Here is a 24,543-nt window from a genome sequence, read left to right as displayed (position 1 = left end):
CTCCAAATAAGACTCAAATAAATATGGCTGTGTGCCTCAGGCTTCCTCTGGATCACCAATATCACTTGAAAGATCCACACTTGAACCAAAATCGCTCAAAAGCGCTTCCTCCTCCTTTGGGCTCACTGATAAATCTGCTGCTCTTTCGCTGACGTCATCACCCAGACGGAAGGGCCAGAGCGCTATAATGACAGGAGGAGGTAAACGGCAGATTTAACGACTCATTTCTCGTCGTCTGCGCGTTGCCAAATTGTTGTATATAGTCTAATAGTCTTAAAATATGATTTTAATTCCAATAATGATGCCATTAAAGATTTTTTTTTTTTAATTGTGTCACAGGCACTTTAAGCCTATCAATTAATTAGTTTCATAATCGTGAGAAATGTAGCACTGACCCCTATTCAATAATCTGTTTGGTCTTATTGATGTCCCGTCCCCAGAAAAAAGTGTACATTCAGGTTATTCTGTTATATCGTCCAATTTTGAGACCAACCCTACGCCCGTGGATTGGACGTCCATTAACGTCAATGGCAGACAATGATTAACTAGTGTCTGACCGAGCCATGATAGCAATTACTTTACATTCAAGTGAGCACTGAAGGGAAATGGTATTTTTGCTAACATGCTAATCAATAATCATAAACATACCTGCTTTTATTACTTGTGTTACTTTAGTAGCTAAAAAAATAAAATAATCATAAACATACCTGCTTTTATTGCTTGTGTTAATTTAATACCTTACAAAATAAAAGCAGGCATGTATGTATGGTTATCGATTAGCATGTTAGCAAAAATACAAATTCCCTTCAGCATGCTGTAATTTTTAAAATTTGGTATCGGTACAGTATCAGCATCGTATCAGTATCAGTGTCGGAATCGGGAGCCATAAAATGGTATCGGTACAACACTAGTTTTGAGAACAATCACCGTTAGAAGAAGATTAGAAGCGCTCCGCTGCTTGGGGTGGTGCAAATTAAAAGAAAATTGAGGGCAAAGTCGTTTTAATTGCAAGCCTTTATGCAAAACAAGAAGAATTGTGTTAAGAAGTGTGTTATTGCCTGAGGGTGAAAAGGAAACGCTATCGGTGACACAACAACACCTTTTTCAGCGGGACAAAAAAGGGTGAGAACAGATCCTGAGAGGAGGAGGGGCATGCGTGCGTGTGTGCGGAAGGCACGATAGGAGGTAGTGGGGTGGGGAAGGGAATCGTGTTAGGAATCAGAGGGCAAAATAATAACTGCTAATTGGCCCGAGGCAGTGATTCCCCTCCTATTACCGCACAGGCGCGGGATTAGTGCACGTGTCTTAACAGGAAGATAAAAGAAAGAAGAAAAAAAAAAAAAAAGCATTTCTTGAGAAATTGTGTGGAGATGCCTTGCGCCTAGTCTAAATGGATTAGATGACTACTCTAAGGCCATCACTGGCAGCCAGTGAGTTAAATAAGTGCCTTATAATGGGTTATGGTCATAAATGTCAAATTTCCTGTTGATTTTTGGAAGTTTTTGGGTCACTTTCTGTTTATTTTGCTCTCTTCCTGTTGATTTTGAGTCATTTTTTGGGTGTCTTCCTCTTTGTTTTGATCACCTGTTGATTTTGTATCATTTCTTTGTGACTTCCTTGCTATATTAGTCACTTCCTGTTGACACTGGTTAATTTTTGGGTGTTTTGCTGTTCGTTTTTATCACTTCCTGTTGATTATGGGTCATTTCTTTGTCAGTTCATTTCTATATTAATCCCTTCCTGTTGATTTTGGGAAGTTTTTGGGTCACATTCTGTTTATTTTGCTCACTTCATGTCGATATTTGGGTCATTTTTGGGTGTCTTACTGTTTATTTCTGATCACCTTGTTGATTTTGGGTAATGTCTTTGTAAATTGCTTGTTATATTAGTCACTTCCTCTTGATTTGGGGCATTTCTTTGTGAGTTCATGTCTATAATAGTCACTTCATATTGATTTTGGGAAGTTTTTGGGTCACTTTCTGTTTATTTTGCTCACTTCCTATCGAGTCTGGGTCATTTTTGGCTGTCTTCTTGTTTATTTTGATCATTTCCTGTTTTTTTTGGGTCATTTTTTTGTGAGTTCTTTTCAATATCAGTCACTTCCTGTTTATTTTGGGTCACTGTTTATTTTGCTCTCTTCCTGTTGATTTTGAGTCATTTTTGGGTGTTTTACTGTTCATTTTGATCACTTTCTGTTGATTATGGGTCATTTCTTTGTAAATTCATTCCAGTATTAATCCCTTCCTGTTGATTTTTGGGTCATTTTTTGGGTGTCTTCCTATTTTTTATTATCTCCTGTTGAATTTGGGTAATTTCTTTGTGAGTTGCTCGTTACATTAGTCACTTCCTGTTGATTTTGGGTAATTTCTTTGTGGGTTCATGTCTACAACAGCCACATCCTATTGATTTTTGGAATTTTTAGGGTCACTTTGTTTATTTTGCTCTCTTCCTGTAGATTTTGGGTCATTTTTGGGTGTCTTCCTGTTTATTTAGGTCATTTCCTGTTTATTTTTGGTCATTTATTTTTGAGTTCCTTTCTATATCGGTCACACCCTGTTTATTTTGCTCACTTCCTGATGATTTGGGTCATTACTATGCGACTATCTGTTTATTTTGTTCACTTCCTGTTGATTTTGGGTCATTTCTGGGTGTCTTCCTGTTTATTTTGGTCACTTCATGTTTATTTATGGCCATTTCTTTGAGTTGCTATCTATATTGGTCACTTAATGTTTATTTTGCTCAATTCCTGTTAATTTAGGTAATTTCTGGGTGAGCTCTTGTATATTTTGGTCACATTCTGTTAATTGTGGGACATTTTCAGGTCACTTCCTTTTGATTTTGGTCATTTCTGGGCAATTCCTGTTTATTTTGTTAAGTTCCTATTGTTTTGGGTCATTTTGACTTCTTATTTTTTTCCCTTCGCGTTGATTTTGGATCACTTCCTGTTATTTTTGGGCAATTTCAGGTCACTTTCTATACATTTTGGGCATAGGCGGAGTTTGACTTTTGGGGCAAGGGAGGGCACAACATGTTGATGACCCCAAAAGGAAGTGTCAGCAGTAAAATTAACTTACAAGAATATTTGTAATAATAAGTTGAAAATGAGCAAAACATTTTGTTTCCCGTCATTCTTGAGGGGAATCCCGAATAAGGCTGCTTAGGACAGTTGTATTTTTCGTCAATATCGTTATCCATCGAATATGGTACGCCCACCGGTGTCGTACCAATGTAGTTACCCCCATCAAAAATTGTATCCCGTAGGCGGAACCGCTGCACTGCACAGATTTGCTTGATTTCCGTTTTTTGGTGATGTAGTTATCTTAAAGCATATACCGTAATTTCTCGAATATAATGCGCACTTTTTCCCCCCCAAAATCAACTTGTAAAATCATGGTGCGCATTATACACGGGTATATGGATGGAGACAGAAATATATTATACTGTATATATATAAAAACTTGTTTTTTTTATTGACACGGCCATGTTGTGTTGAAGAAATGTATGCGGCGATCCGTTGCCGACCGCTACGGTACGTGACGTTACCATTTTGTTTCGGTAATACTTCACCCTGATCGGCCGGATGATTTCGTCTGTGTTAAATTCTGCTTTTTGCACTCTTCATAAACCACAGAATTGAGTTTCTTGAGCTCATATGAGTCAACGTTTATTGCAGCTCCGCAACTCGAACCATAACAAACGTAACACAACACAGGAAAACACAACACAGACTTCCTGTGTATGTCAACTATATCTGTCCCTCGGGAAACTCAAACCCAAATAACAATAGTTCCTATTGGTACAGTCTAGTGTACAGCGATGCGCTTTCTGATTTCCGACGTAATTCCTCACTTTTATTTTACCGTATCAATCCATGGAAGAAATTTATTCATAATGATGAAACGAGCAAGTTATACAGCAGCCTTTAAAAGAAAAGTCACATCTGTTTTTGTTTTCTCCTGGATTCTGGTAAGTTCAAAAAGTTATCAAATCATATTATTACCATACATATTGTCAGTTTACGGTAATGTTTTGAACTACCAATGTGCTATGCTTGTGCTGTGTTTCACCAGTCAGTAAAATGACATTTCTGTATCTGTACACGAGCTCTGTTTTCTTGTATTCTTCTATTTATTGGTGCTAAAATTAGGGTGCGCGTTATACACGGATACAATAATTTTCCTTAGATTTTACAAGTAAATTTGGGGTGCGCGTTATACACGGGTGTTAGAGGTTAGATTTTGTGCTCGACCCGACCCGACATTCGGGTCGGGTCGGGCCCACAATTTAAGCATTCACGTTCGGGTCAGGTCGGGTCGGGCCGCCATGCCGGACTAATAAATTATTTAAAAAAAAAAAAAAAAAAAAAAAAAAAAAAAAATGGAGAGCATGCTCTCTGTATTGCGCTTTTGCTTGTGCGTGTGCACGAACGCCGTGGCGCCGGCCGCTTTTTCTTCTTGTCCTCCCGCTGCACGGCCGAGGCGCCGCCCTCTCCTGTTCCCGCTCCTTGTCAGAGAGGCGCGTCCATGTGAGAACAATATCCCACACACTCAGAAATATGTTTAACAAACTTTCCCAGCGTTATTTCGTTGTGTGAATGCTTTGATAATTCTCAAAAAAATATGTAGATTATTTAAACATTAAGAAAACTTGCGTTTTTTTCTGCCAACTCGAAGAAATGAAAATAAATTGCTGCTGCTGCGTTTTTTCCGCGTCACTCAAAAAAAAAAAAAAAAAAAAAAAAAAAAAAAAAAAAAAAAAAAAATCGGGTTTTTCGGGCTCGGGCCTGCAAATCTAGTTAAGTGATCGAGCTCGGGCCGGGTCGGGCCTCAATACCAGCGGGCCGTGTCGGGTCGGGCTGGATTTTTTAGGCCCGAACTAGGCTCTAACGGGTGTGCCTTATATTCGGGGAAATTACGGTATTATATTTTAAAACATCTTAAAAAATCTTTTTTTATTCTGTCGTATAACGTAACATACGTACTGAGCGTAAAAAAAGGCAATGTTTTACTGTTTTACTCATAGAATGACCTATAACTGTTATTATTGTAATTCAAGTCCTGTATGGAGTTTCTCCACTTTAATAAACGTTGATGTCTAAAATATATAACTGTGGTTATTTTCTAGCGTCAATTAATTGTTTAAGTTGACATAACTCGTGTGTGTGTGTGTGCACTCCCGTGGCCAGGAGATACCATTTTTGATGGGGATAACTACATTGGCAAGACATGGGTGTTGGCACTGTTGTAAACTTAGCGTCTATTGTGGGACAAATTGAAACTCCGCTCAACATTTTGGCGGTGCTCTCTGCTGTTTCATGGTCCACGTTTTCAATCCTTGGTTCTTGCTAAGTAGTTGTTGTCGCTTTTGAAAGCTTAGGTTTGAAAAAATTACGTATATCAATCTTGCCTCGTCGGTCCTCGAGTGGTTTTGGGTAAGCAAAGCAAATGACCGTCTAAGGTGCTAGTCACATGATCTGTTCGAAATTTTTTTTGGACCCATTATAAAAATATCTTTTTTTGTTCATTTCATTCATTTTTGTTGTTTGTTTTATTGCTTTACAACTTTTATTCAATTTCAATTACATTCAATGACACTTCTCGGCCACAAGGGGGGGCCTGGCCCCCCACTTAATGTCAGCATATTATTTAGGGGCATTATGTTTTTACTTACTGAGCATTTTGGATCATTTCTGCCTGATTTAAGTGCATATCTAGGTCACTTCCTGTAGATTTTCAGGTTTTTTTTGGTTACTTCATGTTAATATCAAGATGTTTTCCCCAGTGGAAATTAACGGGGCCAATGGAAAGAAATGGGGATGTTTTGTCAAGTTAGGGTGGAATTGTTAATTTTTAGCAAAAATTCTCTACAAATTTACAGTTACATCAAAGCTCCCCACAGCGAGAAGGTCACACCACCAACGCCACCAAGGATCCCCTTCGAAGTCAGGGGCACGAGGGAAGAAAGTGGGTGGGAAGAGTCCAGAAGGTCAGAAGATTCCACCACCGGGGAGGGCAAACCTCACCTGAGCTCCTGATGGATGGTGCGCTGCTGGTGGACTTCCTGAAGGTTCAAGGAGGGTAACTGAGAAGCATCAGCAAGGGGGAAAAGTGGAGAAGGGGAAGAAGAGAACCAACTACCTTGGCAGGTTAATGGGGGGGCAGAGGCAATGGAAAGGGAAGGAGAAGGAGGGCGTGCGGGAACTGCCGGAAAGGCCCAGGACTCGTTCCAGAAGGAAAGAGGAAGGGTCTTGTCTATGTCCGATGCTAGTGTGGTCTCGGACTGTGTGCGCTGCAGCGGAGGCTTGGTATTAAATGGGTCTTGGTCCAGAACCTGAGAACTTCCGTGGTCCTCCATTACCTCGGTCAACCAGTCGGGTATGTGCGCGTTTAAGTATGGTCCACTGGCAGAACCCTCGCAGGTAACTTGGGAAATCTCGGCGAGCTCCCCGAAGAAGGCGGAGTTCTCCGAGCCACGCCTCTCCGCGGATTGGGAGACCGTCTGATCGTTTGGATAGGACAGGTGTGAAGGTACACACCTTGACGGAGGGCGTTTGGCAAACACGTCATCAAGAGTGGTGAACTGATCGCATTTGACGGGGTTCGGATCAGAATCTGGGAAAACTCCTGAACTTCCATCATCCCACGCTGTGAAACCTGACTCAGGGCGATCTAAAAAGTCCTTGGTCACCAGAGACAACCGATCAGGTGGTTTTGGGTCATCAGAAGAACCTCCTGCTGGTGCGCTAACGGTACTGAAAGTGTCTCCTAGTTCCCCACAGAAAGTCCAGTTCTCAGGGACGGGAATCGCAGCTGGCTCAGATTCACTAAACGAGCCCTGTGAGTTACCATCAAAGTTTTGAAGTAAGTTGCTAGTTCTCTGGGATATTTCGGGAAGCTGTGGCAGAGGGCTTTTGGGAAATACATCATCAAAAGCCGTGAACTGATCACGTCCGACAGGGTTTGGATAAGAATTTAAGGGAGTTGCAGGGAGACCTTTCGAACTCTCATCCTCCCAGGCTGTCAGACCTGACCGGTGATGAGCTGGCTGGTCCTCAGTCACCAGAGACAACCAATCAGGTGGTTTTGGGTCATTGGAAGCACCTTCTGAAATCGTTGAAGCACTGACAGTATTCAAAATGTCTCCCAGCTCCCCACAGAAGGTCTTCTCAGGCCTGGATACACTTAAACAGTCCTGTGAGTTACCATCAAGGTTTCGGACTAAGCTGCTAGTTCTCTGGGATAAGTCTGGTGAAAGTTTTATGCCATCGAGAACGGTGACTGGACTGCCATCAATGGCCTTTGGAGACAAGTCTGTAGGAGTTACGGTGAGAACTTCAGAACTCCCATTATCACCAGCAACAAATCCAAAATCAAAAGTATCCGATCTGCTCCCTTCAGCCAAAAACAACTCTGCTTGGTTCTTTGGTTCACTGGTAGAAACCACAGGGCTCATGGAAGCTGGTTCCGGAATCTCTGCTAGCTCCCCACAAAAGGTAGAGTTCTCCAAATGTATCTTCTCATTGGGGTCTGACACGCCAAATGAGCTTTGGTGATAATCCAAATTGCTGTCGAGGCTTTGGAGAAGGTTCCTAGTGCTCAGAGATGTTTTGGGTAGTTCTGGTGGAAGGTCTTTCTGATCACTAATAATGGATTCTTTATACCAATCTGAAGCACTCACAGGGAAAATTTCAGCAGTCTTCTCATCCCCTGATGCGAAACCTGGCTGAAGGGTATCAGATCTGTCATCTGTCACCGGAGATAACAAGTCAGTGTGGTTGTTTGGATCATCGATGGAACGATCCAGGTTCACAGAACCACTGGTGGATTCCAGAATGGTTCCCCTTTCTCCAAAGACGGTAGAATTCTCTGACGCCAATGTCTCAATGGGCTGGGATATCTCAAACTGGTTTTGGTAGAACTGCAAGTTGTCGTCAATGTTTTGCTGAAAGCTTCTGGCGCAGAGGGTTGTGTCTGGGAGTTGTGACGGAGGAGCTTCCAACATATCATTGAGGACGGTGAACTGACTACCTTCAACAGGCTTCGGAAACGAGTCTGTTTCAGGAGGAACTTGAGAGACTGTGAAATCTGTTTCATTTGTATCTGGTCCATTTTCCGGCTTCGGGTAAAACAAGGTAGATCCTGCTGGATTTATTGAAGCAACTACAGCTTCCACGGGGATGGTTGAGTCCTCAGGCTGCAACTTCTCAGAGGACTGAGATACACCCGAACATTCTAAGGGCGGCAGGGAGTGACAACTTTGATAGTACTCTGAGCTCCCGCTCTGGTCCAGATCGCCGTGAGACTCCCAGCAACTGTCCTTCACTCCTGAGGAACAGGCAGTGCTTGGAGAGGAGGTGCGGATGCACAGACACCCCTGTCCACTGGATTCACACTGAGGTCCTCCGTGGATGTTATCATCAGAAAACCAGAAGATTTTTGGCTGAAGGTCCGGGTCTGCGGCCTCCAAACCTGTCGTCACTGCAGTCGACATGGTCGGTGGGGGCGTAAAGACCAGCGACCCCTCCGAATCCCACCATTCTGAATCTTCACTTTGTTGGTCTTCATTGGAAAACTCATCCGTAGAACTAAAACCCTTCGGACTGACAGCAGTTTCGGTCAACATCTCCGAGCCTGAAGGAACACTCTGTGGCTCAGTTTTGTCTGGAGAACATGCCGAGAACTTGTCTGACGCAGAATACGAAGATATACAGGACAGGAAATCATCTTCAACGGAAGTCCCGACGCCTGACGAAGCAACCGAATCTGGGTAGCAGGGTGGCATGTTAGGAGAGCTGTCAACTTGATGCCATTCGGGGTTTGGATAGGATTCCGAAGATGTGCTGAAGACTTCGCTGCAGTATTCAGAACTTGCTTCCTCTGGGATCGGGTCCAGAGAGTTCATCGTGTAGCTGCTCAAACTAAATCTTTTGAGATTTGGGGAGTCAGTACCTTCATCGTTGCTTCGGCCCGAAGGGTGGACACCTAAGCTGCCAGATGTTTGATCTTTGGGCCCTTCATTGCTGCTGCAGTCTCTTTGGTCGACACCCAAGATACCAGATGTTTGGTCTTTGGGTCCTTGCAACCTGCAAGCCGCAAACTCTTCGAAGGACGCGTCCCATTCCGGTTCCTCTGCAGATGTGAAAGGGTTGGAAGACTTCTCGCTGCCCAAGGATGCTGTTGGTACAGCCCTGACAGCGTTGTTGGAGAAGTCTTCTGTGGTTGGGCAGTCCCCAGTCTGGGAGAGCGGGTGAGCCGCCTTGGGAAAGAGTTCCTCAATGGGAGGACGGGCACTGGAAAGAAAGGGCAGAGGTGGGGGCGCAGTATCATGGAAAGGATCGTGTGGTGAATCAGAGAAAGGATCGTGTGAGAAGAAAGGGTTGCTAGGTGGTGAAGGACAGAATGGGTTAGAGTGGTGTGACGGGGAAAAGGGCGAATCTATTCTGGGGTCGAGTTTAGGAGGAGCCACCAGTCTGTGGAAGGAAATGAACACAGTCCTTTGCATTAGCAATGCGGATGTACTGTCAACTCTGCTTAACTGAAGCTTTACCATCATAGACAGATGGCCTTACTTTTTGGCCATCTTAGGACAGGAACATTTGCGCCACATAAAATCAATATGTGTGTGGGAACATTGAAATAACTGCCATTGACCTCTAATCCATTTGAAGTGGAAGGGATTCGGTTTCAGCCCTCCCACTTCAAATAGATTGGACGTTTATTAGTAACAAACAAAATTTCTTAGTATTTAACTTGTTACTTGCCATTGAACACGACTGACTTCCAATTCATTTTAACTGGGAGGACTAACAGTGAATGCTCATTTTTCAGTGCCTTTGATGGCGTGAGACATTCAATCCATGTAGACGTTAATGGCCACCTGTGAGCTAAATGTGCCATGTAAAGGATTAAGGTTATTCCTGTTGATTTTAGGTCCTCCCTAGGTGACTTCTTGTTTATTTGGGTCATTTCTAGGTGACTTCCTATTGCTCAGGTCACTTCCTTTTGATTTTTGTGAAATTCTGGGTCACTTCCTGTTGAATTTCGGGCATTTCTGGGTCATTTTCTGTTGATTTTAGATCGTTTTTGGGTGACTTCTTGATTGTTTTCGTTACTTCCTGTTGAAGGGCATTTCTGAGTGATAGTTTATTTGGATCACTTCCTGTTGGTTTTGGGTCATTTTTAGGTGACTTCTTATTGCTTAGGTCACTTCCTATTGATTTTTGTGAATTTGTGGCTCAGTTCCTATTGAATTTTGGGCATTTCTGTCATTTCCTGTTTAATTTGGATCATTTGTGAGGGACCTCTTGTTTATTATGTAACTTCTTGTTGATTTTAGGTCATTTGTAGGTGCCTTTGTTTCTTTTACTCACTTCCTGCTGATTTTGGGTCATTTCTAGGTAACATATATAGTATATATATTGATCTTGAGTCACCTTCTATTGATTTTCAGGCATTTCTTGTTAATGTTGGATAATTTGTGGGTAACTTCCTGTTGAATTTTGGGTGCTTCTGGGTGACATCGTTTATATTTTTGGGTCATGCTCTGTTGATTTTGGATCATTTCTGTGCTGGGAAGAACAATGATGTTCATTAGACCCTCCCAGTTCAAACGGAATGGATGTCGAGTGCCTTCAATGGCGGCCAATGGGTGCCCCATAAAGGTTTAAGTAGCTCGGGAGACTGGTACTCACCTGGGTTTGGTGCTGAGAACAGGGCAGTTTTTCTCCATTGCCGCAGCGATGGCTGCGCTCTCCTCCTCGCCGGCCTCGTCGAAAGACCAGCGGCGTCCGTCGCCCACGGTGCCGTGCAGGGGGTCGGCGCAGGCCCGCGGCCGAAGGTTCTGCAAGGACGCCGAGAGCGGCAAAGTCTTCCGTGGGGCTAAAGAGGCCCCCGGGCCCGCCGAGATCCCGCTCTGGTGAGGCGGTTCGTCCGTTTGTGCCACGCCCACGTGAAGCTGAGGCACGGCTACGGTGATTTCCTTCATCTCCTCGCTTAAGTCGCAGCGTGAGGGAGACAATTTTGGCGATGTGTCTTCTGTGTGCTCTAAAAGAAGGACAAGAGACAAGCAAGGTCAGCCGTTGTCAAACTGGCAGCAAATTGGGGACAAAATCTGGCCCGGCGTTTCCTTTTGTGGACATGTGCTGCCACATTATGCTTCACACAAAAATAAAATTGAAATCAAAATTGAAAATCAGAGAAGTTATTTTCATCTTTTAAATAAAAATGTAAATAATTAAAATAAAGGCAATATACAGATATATAATTTTTTTTCAGTATCAAAACATCCCCTTAAATGACCCAAAATCAACATGGTGTCACCAAATCAAACTGAAAGTCACCCATAAATTACTCCAAATCCACGGGAAGTGACCTAAAATATCCTGAAATTATCAGGAACAGGACAGGAAGTGACCAAATTAAAGTGGAAGTCACCCAGAAATGACCTCAAATCAACAGGAAGTGACCTGAAAATATCCCAAAATAAACAGGAAGCCACCCAGAAATTCATTTGCTCCTCCTACTCCAAATGGATTGGACATCTCGCACCAGCAATAGCAGCCAAATGAGTTAAATATGTAATGTTATTAAGTAGTTAGTAAGTTAATGTTTCAATGTTGAAAGTTTTCCGTCACCTGGGCTGTCGGCTGTCAGGTTGCTGCTATTGCTGGGCGAGTCAGAGAGGTCAGAGACCACAACGCTTATGCCGGCGGTGGGGCTGAGGCTGCCGCCCCGCGATGACGACTCGCTGCTCTCCGATCCCAGCGACGTGCTTGAGCGCGTGTCGGCCGACTTTCTCAACTTGCCGCGCAGGAAGAAGGTCCTCATTTTACTGCGTCGGAGCTCCCCACCCTCGTCGTCCTCGTAGTCCTCCTCGCCGCCGCCATCGCTGGGCAGACGGCGGCGAGCGGGGCGCAATGGGCCAGCACCACCCGGCGGCGACGGAGGAGCGCCGTCGTCCTCGCCCGACCGCCGCTTGCCTCGCATGCGCTCTTTGAGTTTGCTGAAGGTGGACGCGCCCCCTTTGTCCTTCATAACCAGGTCGTACATGCTCGCCGTCAGGTTGTTTCGTGTGAACTGGACACTGACTTGAATGTCACCGCGCTCCTTCTCCTTCTTGCCTGTCTTGGAGTTAAGTCGGTACCACCTGGGCAAACACACAGAGAAAAATAAGGTCACTAGAATGAACGAACGTTTGTTCGCCCATGACGCTCCAAATGGATTAAAAGTCTCACGCCGTCAATAGTACTGAAACATTAGCACAATGAACATATAGTTTGGTCACATCCTGTTGGTTTTGGGGCATTTTTGGGTGACTTCATGATCATTTTTGGGCATTTCGTGGCCACTTCCTGTTGATTTTTGGGCATTTCCATGAGAAATCAACACTGGCTACAGGCCCCAATAACAATGTACAGTGGTATGAAAAAGTATTTGAACCATTAGGAATTCCTCACATTTCTGCATCAAAATCAACATCAAATGTGATCTGATATTTTGTCAAAATCACACAGATGAAAATACAGTGTCTGCTTTAAGTAAAACCATCCAAAACCATTCTCCCTTCGTCATTGTTTGCATACTATCCTCATTAAAATATGAATACCTATAAATCTTTGGGTGGTTTTCCTTAAAGCAGACACTGTATTTTCATCTGTGTGATTTTGAAAAAAGATCAGATCACATTTGATGTTGATTTTGATGCAGAAATGTGAGGAATTCCTAAAGGTTCAAATACTTTCTTTTCATTCCACTGTAAATGGGAAAAACAATAGTGAAACTCAGGAAAAACAATCTAATTAAAAAAATAAAAAAAAAATTTAAAAAAAAAACGTGTTGAGTCCTCCAAAGTCATCAAGTTATTCAAGCCATCTAGTAAAAAAAATTTTCTAGGTTCAGTATTGCGATATATATATATCACAATATATCGCAAACCCCCAAAAAGTCGTAATGTCAGTTTTTCCGAAAATCATTTAGCCCTATAGACCCTACTCACATGACGTCACAACCACGCCTCCGCGGCGTGTTGTCCGTCTACTTGTCGTGTATAAGCATTACCGTTACGTAAATTCCTCCTATTATGGCGTGTTTTTCTGCTCGTTAACATTAATAATCATAATGGTGAAGGCGTGTGTGGCGGCTGGTTGCAGTAACAGAGAAGATAGACGGAGAGACTTGAAATTCTACCGTATTCCGAGAGACCCGGAGAGGAGAGCGAGATGGACTGCTGCAATTCGACGAGAAAACTGGGCTCCAAACGATTACCACGGATTATGTAGTAGTCATTTTATATCTGGTAAGATGCATTTAATATATATTTAGAGGGTTCTGGGCTGACAACCACAATTAAAATCATTGTGAGGCTAATCGCCGACAACATACAGTTTCAAATTCAAGATGCTTATTTCTTCCACCATCATTACATTTTGAATAATATTTAGCTGGTACCAAGTGAAAGAAGCTGGCCTCATCTACGGATCATCAGTTAAACAGGTGTGTCCAAACCTTTTGCAAAGGGGGCCAGATTTGGTGTGGTAAAAATGCGGGGGGCTACCTTGGCTGATTTACATAGAACAATATATTTAAACAAATTTTAGCAAGCCCTTCTGTGTGTCACATTTACTTTTTTTTTTTTTCATTAATTCATAATTTCAACAATCTCGCCTTTGTGGCGTTCTCTTTCGACACTCGGGCTCTTGCGAAATACTGCTGCTGTGAAATTAAACTAGCTTCTAGTTGCTATAATTTCTCGCTGCGTATCTTCCCTGTAATTAGAGGTGTGCAAAATTTCCGATTCTTAGATTATTCGCGATTCGGCCGTGGAAGATTCGAGAACGATTCACAAACATCCAAATTCCGATTATTGAAATATGCCAAGTAAAGCGAAAGTACAACACACTCAGCGCGCCGCGCGGTCTTCGGCACAATGAAGAACGGAGCGACAGTAGCTAAACATCATGCTTCTCATTACCCGGCCCCTCGGGTAATGCCAATGCTCAACTCACGGCTCTAGCTCAACTCATGCCACGAGATAAAAAACACAACAACATACCTGACTGCTGCCGAAAAGCTGCTACAAAGTACATCCGCATAATGTTACGGTAGATATCATTTATATAGGACTAGATGCATTATAGATTCGATAGCATTAGCAGCACATCTACAAAAAGCTAGATGCGGGCGTTAGTAAACGGTCGCCATCTTAAAGCAGTACACTTTCCTGCAAGGCTGTTGCAGTGAACCTTCCAAGCGAACCTAATTAACTTTTTATCTAAAATACTCCCAAATCGGTAAAATATTGACTTGAATCTATCTTTAAAATAGTTTTAAAACTTTCACATGTCAAAAGTAGACAAAAGGGAAATTATGGAATAACGGGAGCAATTTTAACAACTTTAACGGTTGATTCACAACATTAAATTAATTGAATGTAGTTTAAAGCTGCTGATACAGAATGGGGACTGGAGTTTTTTATTTACTGTTATTTTTGTATATTTGTTCACTGCTATATGTTAACTTGATACTGAAATAGTAGTTTGGTTTAGCCTGAGAGTATTTTGAACAATTTTGGAATTAATGTACAAAACATTAAAAAAAAAAAAAAAAAAAAAAAAAAAAGGAGCGGGGTGCATCAATAATCGTTTTATAATCGAATCGGAGCCTCTGAATCGTAATCGTAATCGAATCGTTAGGTGCCCAAAGATTCCCAGCTCTACCTGTAATGTCGTACATGTCAGCGTCTTATTCGGTAATATTATCGCGTCACATCGAACTCTTTGAAAACAGCGACTGTCTCTTTGCAAATGAGGCAGACACAGTTGTTGCGTGTTATATTGAAGAAATAGTCCAATATCCACCTATCCTTGAAGCGTCGGCCATCGCAGTCAACTTTTTTTTTTTTTTTTGGATTGTCGCCATTTTAGAAATCACACAGGGTAATGTTGCTTAGAGTGCTGCTCTTAAAGTTTTTCAAACTTTTGTGAGAATAGGCTGATTTTGTGTGGACAAGATAGTTGTAGATATCAGGGTAGCAGATGTCAGGCAGAGAGGGCAAAGACAGCGGGTCGAAAAATATCGATTGAGGCATCAAATACGGATCTGGCGAATGGATAGACTGAAGCTTTTCCACATAACGCCTTTTATGCAACGCATCCAATGAGTTTACAGTGTCTGAAAGCACTGGGGCTTCCATGAATTGCTCTATAAACTGAATGACTAATTGAAACCATTGATAATAGTGCTAAACAGAGACGAACAATATGGCGGCCAGATACAGCGACACGTCATTCTGTGACGTCGGTGAGTAGGGTCTATAACCTATGTATTAGTAGCTGTTTGACGCATATAGGGGAAGAGCATAAAAGAGTTGGCCATTTTGAGTCAGGGCTGTTCCATAATACAATGGTGTATCTACTTTCCAAATTAATTGGTTCTGGAGGACTTTCTTAACTCAGGGTCCCCCCAGGATTGATAAATCTAAATTCAAGACTTTTAAGACTTTTTTAATGCCATTTCAACTGAAAATTAATACTTTTCTCGCACCCATTATTTAGATAATATTGAATTATATTAAAAAAATAAAGCACTGAACATCAAATTTAACCTCAATTACTAAGTGTGTTTGACAAAAGAATGCACATTTACTGAAGATACAATTAAAACATTTAAATATTGTTACGTTTCTGGGTGAGCGGGGGACCCAGATGCAGAGAGGAAGGCAAGGTGGCAGAGTTAACAATTGTTTATTGCAGAATATAAAGATGGTCTGTGTCCAAAAAGTCAGGCGGCAGTTGTTGGGTGACCAGGCAAGTTGTCAAGGCAGGCGAGTAACATAGAATTCGTCAAGTAGAGTAGATGATCTGGCGATGAAGTGATGCCAGGGACTGGCTTAAGTAGGCTGCTAATGATGATCGACTGCACCTGGTCCCAGGCTCACCCATCTGCCCAATCCTGCAATCAAGACACACACGCACGCACACACACACAAACAGGGAGGAGGAGCAGGGCTCAGGAGACTGAGGCCCTAACAGTACCCCCCCTCCTACGGGCGCCACTTGGCGCACCAGCCAGCCGACCAGGGTTCTGACGGTGAAAGTCACGGATAAGGGACCGACACAGCACATGGCGGGCGGGGACCCAGCTGCGCTCCTCAGGCCCGTAACCCTCCCAGTCCACCAAGTACTGGAGGCCCCGACCTCGTCGGCGGACGTCCAGCAGCCTCCGGACAGTGAAGGCGGGATGCCCATCGATGAGCCGGGGAGGAGGAGGAGCTGGCACCGAAGGAGACAGCGGACTGGATGAGACTGGCTTTATTTGGGACACATGGAATGTGGGGTGGACTCGAAGAGAGGCAGGAAGCTTGAGGCGGACAGTGCTTGGGTTTACGATTGCCACGATTTCGTACGGGCCCACAAAACGCGGCGACAGTTTTCTGGACTCCACTTTGAGGGGGAGGTTACGGGCACTGAGCCAGACCTGCTGTCCGACGTTGTAGGTGGGCGCAGGCGTGCGGCGGCGATCGGCCTGCGCTTTGGAGCTTGAGGCTGCGCGGAGCAGGGCCGTGCGGGCAGTCTTCCAGACCTTGGCACACTTGCGCATGTGGGCTTGTACTGATGGAACAGCACATTCCGTCTCCTGCGACGGAAACAGGGGGGGCTGGTAACCTAATGAACATTGAAAGGGGGACAAACCAGAGGAAGCGCTTGGCAGCGTGTTGTGCGCATACTCGACCCAGGCAAGATGTGAGCACCAGGAAGAGGGATGCGTGCTGGTCATACAGCGCAGGGCTGACTCCAGTTGTTGGTTGGCTCGTTCTGCTTGCCCGTTAGTCTGTGGGTGGTATCCGGAAGACAGACTGATCTTGACGCCCAGGGCTGCACAGAAAGCCCTCCAGACTTGGGAGATGAACTGGGGACCACGGTCAGACACAATGTCAGCAGGGATTCCATGAAGACGAAAGACGTTGTTGACCAGCAGGTTTGCCGTCTCCTTAGCAGATGGGAGTTTGGGTAATGCAAGGAAATGAGCAGTCTTTGAGAAACGGTCTATGACTGTGAGTATGACTGTATTACCCTTAGATGGCGGGAGACCAGTGACGAAGTCAAGAGCAATGTGCGACCATGGGCGGCCAGGAACAGGAAGTGGTTGAAGAAGACCGGAACTGGGCTTGGTGGAGGTCTTATTACGGGCGCAGACCGTGCAAGCTGCCACAAAGGCTTTTGTGTCCCCTTCCATGGACGGCCACCAGAATCGCCGTCTGATAAAGGCCAGTGTTCTACGCACACCAGGATGGCATGTCAGGGGTGTGGAGTGCCCCCACTCCAGCACCTGGGCCCGGACAGAATCAGGCACAAACAAACGGTTCTTGGGGCCTCCCCCTGGATCTGCTTGTTGCGCTTGGGCCCGCTTGACCACCGACTCGATCTCCCAATTGAGAGATGCCACAAAACAGGAAGGGGATAGAATGGGTTTGGGTTCTGGTCTTTCACCATCGGGTGCGAACTGGCGGGACAGTGCGTCAGGCTTGATGTTCTGAGACCCTGGACGGTAAGAGAGAGTGAAGGAGAAGCGGTCGAAGAAGAGAGCCCACCTTGCCTGCCTGGAGTTCAGTCTCTTGGCCGACCGAATGTACTCCAGGTTTCGATGGTCTGTCCAGACGACAAATGGGTGCTCTGCCCCTTCGAGGAAGTGGCGCCACTCCTCCAAAGCAAGCTTCACTGCCAAGAGCTCCTTGTCGCCAATGCTGTAATTGCGCTCTGCCGCCGATAGCCTGCGGGAAAAGAATGCGCATGGGTGTACCTTGCTATCCTCCGAGCGCTGGGAAAGCACAGCTCCCACTCCTAGATCTGAAGCGTCCACCTCGACAATGAACTGGCGTGTTAGGTCAGGGTGACAAAGGATGGGTGCAGAACTGAACCGCCTCTTGAGATCACTGAATGCTGCTTCCGCTGCAGCAGTCCACTTGAATGGTACTGACGGAGAGGTGAGGCCTGTGAGGGGGGCAGCAACCCGGCTGTAGTCCCTGATGAATCGCCGGAGGAAGTTCGCAAATCCCAAGAAGCGCTGCAGGGCCTTCCGTGAGGCTGGTCGGGGCCAATCAGTGACAGCTGTCACTTTGGCGGGGTCCATTTTCAATTCTCCCTTAGCGACGACAAAGCCAAGGAACGTGGTATGAGCGACATGAAATTCGCACTTCTCGGGTTTGACGTAGAGTTGGTTTTCAAGTAGCCTTTGGAGCACCTGCCGAACATGACCTACGTGTGCTGTGAGGGAATCTGAAAAAATAAGAATGTCGTCCAGGTAAACAAACACAAATACGCCTATCATGTCCCGCAGGACGTCGTTGACAAGGCACTGGAAGACGGCAGGCGCATTAGTCAAACCAAAGGGCATCACCAAATACTCGTAGTGGCCACGATGAGTGTTGAAGGCCGTCTTCCATTCGTCCCCCTCACGGATGCGGACCAGATGGTAGGCTTGGCGTAGGTCGAGCTTCGTGAAGACTGTGGCACCATGAAGGGAAGCAAAGGCAGAGTCGATAAGAGGAAGTGGGTACCTGTTTTTGACTGTTATGCTGTTAAGGCCTCTATAGTCAACACAAGGTCGCAGGGTCTTGTCCTTCTTGCCTACAAAGAAAAAGCCAGCCCCCACCGGCGAAGAAGATGGACGGATTACACCAGCAGCCAAAGATTCCGAGATGTATTCCTCCATAGCTTGCCGTTCCTGGCGCGAGATGTTGAACAGCCGTCCACTGGGAAGAGGCGCCCCAGGCTTCAAGTCGATGGTGCAGTCATAGGGCCTATGAGGTGGTAGCGACTTGGCACGGCTTTTGCTGAAAACGGGAGCAAGATCGTGATAACAGGCTGGAACAAGGGACAGATCTACCTGCTCTGGAGCTGGTTGTGCAACAGTGACCACGGCGGCAGATCCCAGGCAGTTACTGAGGCAAAAGTCGCTCCAAGCCGATACGCTGCCCCCCCTCCAATCGATATTGGGGTTGTGGGTCTTAAGCCAAGGCAGGCCGAGAACTAAGGGCACTTGAAGATTCTCAAAAACATAAAACTTTATTACTTCTCTGTGGTTTCCCGAGAGCACTAAGGATAAGGGGGCAGTCTCCTGAGTCACACAATATAACAGGTCGCCATTGAGGGCTCGGGCCTTGATCGGGGTTTTTAGGGGCAGTAGAGTGATCCCCATCTGGTCGACCAGGGCACGGTCAATTAGATTATCGTCTGCACCAGAATCAACAAGGGCATATAACGGGATAGACTGTTCTCTCCAACAAAGCATGGCAGAAAGCTTTAAACGTGCGATTGTTATGGTTTGATCATGACTCACCGGGCTGTTCTTGTTGGAGAGTGGAGTGGCCCTCCTCCCTGACCGCACAGGGCAGTTGATGACAAAATGGTTTTCACCCCCACAGTAAAGGCACAAATTGGCACACCGCCGGCGCTCCCTCTCCTCAGTGGAAAGCCGGGCACGTCCCAACTGCATTGGCTCAGGCCCTGCGCTAGGGCGTAGAGTAGACGGGGAGCCGTGCCCTCCATGGAATGAAGGTGTGAGTGGGACATGTGGCTGGGTGGACGAGAAAGCCAGTGGTCCCAGATGTCTCAAACGTTCCCTGTGGCGCTCACGGAGACGACAATCTAGCCGGATGGAAAGGTCAACGAGCTGGTCGAGGTCAGCAGGCTCATCCCGGGCGGCCAACTCATCCTTAATTGAGTCGTTAAGGGCACCCCGGAAGATCTCCTGGAGTGCCACATTGTTGAAGCGACTCTCGGCGGCAAGCGTCCTAAAGCGGATTGCAAATTCTGCTACGCTGTCTGTGCCTTGCTGGAGCGACATGAGGCGCTTCGCTGCCTCCCTGCCGCGCACTGGGTGATCAAACACCTTTTTCATTTCCTCCGTAAAGGCGTGATAGGAGGAGCAGGCAGGAGAGCACCCCTCCCATGTCGCTGTAGCCCATTCTAGCGCGGCACCACGAAGGCAGCCAATGAGGTATGCTATTTTGGCATCTTCAGAAGCGTACGTGTGGGGCTGCTGCGTGAAAACGAGTGCACATTGAACCAAAAAGGCTCGACAAGTCCCCAAGTCTCCGTGATAAGGAGCAGGTGCCGGGACAAACGGCTCTCTGGAGGTAAAAGGGGCTGTGTAAAGCGACTCCGGAGCAGGTGGCACCTGCTTAAAGGCTTGAGGGGAGGAGAGCCCAGCCTGGAGTCGAGCCAGGGTTTCGGCAAATTCACTTAACTGTCTCGACAGGGCGGAGATTGCCTCACCGTGTAGCTCCAGAAGGACGTCCTGGGCAGCTGCTTGGCGGTGAAGCGGTTCGGTCTCTGCTGGGTCCATATTACGGCCAGATCAAGCTGTTACGTTTCTGGGTGAGCGGGGGACCCAGATGCAGAGAGGAAGGCAAGGTGGCAGAGTTAACAATTGTTTATTGCAGAATATAAAGATGGTCTGTGTCCAAAAAGTCAGGCGGCAGTTGTTGGGTGACCAGGCAAGTTGTCAAGGCAGGCGAGTAACATAGAATTCGTCAAGTAGAGTAGATGATCTGGCGATGAAGTGATGCCAGGGACTGGCTTAAGTAGGCTGCTAATGATGATCGACTGCACCTGGTCCCAGGCTCACCCATCTGCCCAATCCTGCAATCAAGACACACACGCACGCACACACACACAAACAGGGAGGAGGAGCAGGGCTCAGGAGACTGAGGCCCTAACAAATATAAGGTCTTTCAGATTTTTTTTCCCAGGATAAAATGGATTTTACACTATTTTTGTAAAGCTACTTCAGAAATTACATTTGCAATACAACAGCTTTCCCTTTTAAGAGGACCTAGTCAAGGTGGTAGGTTGGTGATTGTCAAGTTGGTCACTTTAACTGGTGATTTTCAAGTTGGTCACCTTAACAGTAAAGTGCTTGGGAAAATCTTGCAATTGGCAGTGAAAGTTTAAAAAACAGCCACTAAATGGCAGTAGTTTACCATTAATTACCACAAAATAAAAAAGCTACACATGACCATTTCCCTTGGTAATTGTTTTTTTCCAATCACATTACAAGTATACAAAACACATGTTAATCCTTTGTTAGCTATTAAAGACATTTCTTTTAATCAGATAGAGAAAATCCATACTCTTATTCAATCAAGAAAAACATTTAAATATACCAGGAGTTGTTTTACTATCACCTACATTATAATTTGCCTATCACCATGCCAGGTTATTCAGATCAACGTTACCCCGCACTCGTTCCAATAATAGCGTCAACCGTGTTGTGTATCTAAGGGGGGTGATGGTGGTGTTGTGCCGAAAAATGTCCTCCCCCCCCCGCGTGAAATGTCCCCCCTGACGGGAACGCTTATTTGTAGTGCAGTGCATCGTAAAAATTCTACGCGTCATCTTCGTTATGGATTAAAAAAAAAAAAAAAAAACTTCGTCACGGATATAATTTAGGTTGCACTGAGATGTTCTTCAGAATTAAAACCATGGTGAAAAAATTCCAGACTTACGACAGCTAATTTAATACTTTTAATACCTTTAATAATGGAAAACTAAATTCAATGCTTTTTTAATACATTTAATAACCCGCGGGTATCCTGTAACTTGAAAATTCCGTGAATAGAGAAGCGTTTTCATGTGAATGCCCTAATCCGTTCCAAGCCCCCCAAAATTCAGACGAAAATCTTTTATAATGCATATAAATGCATCAAAACATGTAACATACATGTTACAATTAGATTATTGCACAATAAACATACAATCAGAGTTGTGCATAAGGTAAAAAACTAAGAATAGAATAAAGAACAAAAGTTAATGCACTCATGTAATGCTGTCGGAACACAAGGAGCGAACGAAGCGGACGCTGGGATCAGGGGTCGCGTTAACCGAATATTTTCCGTCGTTGACCAGTTTTTTAAAACGGTGACGGAAAAAACTGAAGTCCGTCCGTCATTTTGACAGGTTGCAATTCACACCCCAGACCACAGGGTGGCGAGTGGGCATATTAATTAGCTATTGTCTCTCTTAATGCATGACGTCGTTGGCTATTCTGTCAGAATATTGTAGCGTCACCGGGGTCTGGCGGCGGCACCGTGATTGACACATCAACGCGAGGTTCTTATTGGTGCACCCGGTGTGCCAGCGCGTTATCCAATTGGTGGACTAGATTGCCGCCTGTGTATAGACCCCAATCACATGACGTCACAACTCCGCCCCCCTGACTGGAGCCGCCATATTGTCCGTCAGCTCGTCGTGTTTACACATTACCGCTACATACATGCCTCCTATTACGGCGTGTTTTTCTGCTCGTTAATATTAATAATCAAAATGGTGAAGGCGTGTGTGGCGGTTGGTTGCAGTAACAGAGAAGATAGACGGAGGGACTTGAAGTTCTACCGTATTCTGAGAGACCCGAAGAGGAGAGCGAGATGGACTGCTGTAATTCGACAAGAAATCTGGGCACCAAACGATCACCACAGACTATGTAGTAGTCATTTTATATCTGGTAAGATGCATTTAATATATATTTAGAAGATTTTGGACTGACAACCACAATTAAGATCATTGTGTGACGTTGGTGATTGGGGTCTATATAGATGCCTCTTTTTCTTTGGGGGCGGAGTTGTTGTTTTGTTGGTGTTGTTGGCAGTACGCAGAGTAAAAAGAGGGAGAAAAATACCACGACTTCCGTGTCTAATTTTTCGCCGCCAAGCAAGCGTTACAATATTAATTTAAAATGAATGAAAACTAAATACTATTGAAGATGTCATCATTATCATTTTAAAAATTTAAGTGACGGGTAAAAATAGATTATGACCGGATTTTTATGACCCTGTCAGTCAAAATGACAGACAACGAAAATGTCTAGCGCAACCTCTGGCTGGGATACACACATATTAAGGGTGTAACGGTACGTGGTCCTCGGTTTGGAACGGAGGCATACCGAACGAGTTTTCGATGTAATGTAACCCTTACTTTTCGAGGCTGTGAGTCGATCGGGTTAATTTCTTTGTGCAGATTATATTTATTCCGTCTTCTCTACTATAATGAGGACAGTATAACCCAGAAACGTCAACGGCGCGACAACGTGGCCTCCGCGAGAACGCAGTGAAATGCTGGCGTTGAAGTCAATCAGCCAATACACACCAGTCGCAGTGCGGCCGCGTGTTAGACGCGTCCCAGATGCGGCTCAACACGACGCACGCGAGACGCGACCCTCCTGCGTCAATACTACTACCGGTAGCTAGGATCGGGCAGACCGGCGGTCACTCGTGTAAAAATATGGTGGATCCGGTCGATTTTCATACTAATATGCAATCGTAACCCACTTTTTGAGTCCACCAGATCTCTTGAGTGGTAGATCGAGGCACAGTTGACTTGTCTTTGTTGATTTACTGCTGTCTTCTCTGCTATAATAATAACCAACATGGCCCCGTGTTCAATACAAAACCCTCCTACCACAACAAAACAAGTAGGAACTAATATTCACATAGGAACTAAAGTTATACAACATATAATATACAATATAAATGAATACTACATCACATTTGTAAAATATAAACACATAATAAAATAAATAATAGCCCATTTAAATAAAATACATTGAAATGAGCTAAAACACCTGTAATTAAATAATAAGAATAATACAAAGATCCTGCTTACACAATTGAATTTATTAATTTCTGTGTGGCTTTAACTTGAGAAAATCCACCAATAAAGCTTTTGAAAACCGTTCATAAGGGGAAAAAAATGATTCATTGAGGCATTTCATTTGTAAAATAAATGTTAAAATCTTTGTCATTGGGATTGCTTTTCTCTTTAGCACAGGACTTCTTTTTTCTTCTATCTTTCAGAAAGAAATCTGACCAATACGCGGGGTCTGAAAGGAAAATTGTTGTTGGATTATCTTTATATACCCGCTACTTTTTCAGCAGAATTCTAGCTTTGTATAGGCTAATGTTCCTATTGTTGAAAGCACAAAGGTGTGTAATAAACAACTAGCACATTTATATTTTGCATTTTGTTTTCTTACTGTACCCAATAATGAACCCAACCGTGACCTCAAAACCGAGGTACGTACCGAACCGAGATTCTTGTGTACTGTTACACCCCTAACACATATTCATACAGTAGAGGTCCCTCTTAGCCAATTGGATGCCAGGAATGCTAGGCAATAGTCAATGGCAGAGCAGCTATAAGTATTTAGGTTCAGTAAACTGTGGGAGCTGCGAGTACCAGCCATACCGTTTTTTTTTTTGCCTTTCGTATTCGGGAATTTCTTTCGTAAAAAGAGGAAATATTTTCCCGTTGAGGCGTGTCTTAACCTTAAAATTCTATATGTAGAGACACTGGGAAGTAGAGGTGCCACCGTACAGTGTTACCTCCACATAAAAATTTAATTCGTTCAAGGATGTGGTTTGTCAGTCAAAATGGTCGTATGTCGAGCGGGAAAAAGATGAAATTGCCACGCTGTTGTAAATCGTTGCATTTTGAGTATGTCGTCATATGTTGAGACAAATGACGAGTCAAATTTTACGTCGGATGTCAGA

The 24,543-nt window shown here is 44.7% G+C and overlaps 1 protein-coding gene across 4 annotated transcripts in view; it reads right to left on the bottom strand.

Annotated features, from left to right (window-relative positions):
• The window catches only part of rab11fip5a (RAB11 family interacting protein 5a (class I)), a 54,797-nt gene that overhangs the window by 12,072 nt on the left and 18,182 nt on the right, over positions 1-24,543 (bottom strand). For all 4 annotated transcript variants that reach the window (XM_057859324.1, XM_057859325.1, XM_057859327.1 and 1 more), the window contains exons 2-4: positions 11,633-12,144; positions 10,691-11,042; positions 6,023-9,469 (exon numbers count right to left, since the gene is read on the bottom strand). In XM_057859324.1, the coding sequence (XP_057715307.1) occupies positions 6,023-9,469; positions 10,691-11,042; positions 11,633-12,144 (4,311 nt within the window). The remainder of the gene's footprint in view (positions 1-6,022; positions 9,470-10,690; positions 11,043-11,632; positions 12,145-24,543) is intronic.

The sequence above is a fragment of the Corythoichthys intestinalis genome, chromosome 15 (genome assembly GCF_030265065.1).
Source record: "Corythoichthys intestinalis isolate RoL2023-P3 chromosome 15, ASM3026506v1, whole genome shotgun sequence".
NCBI classification, from domain to species: Eukaryota; Metazoa; Chordata; class Actinopteri; order Syngnathiformes; family Syngnathidae; genus Corythoichthys; species Corythoichthys intestinalis.
This window is presented reverse-complemented; position numbering and strand designations above follow the sequence as displayed.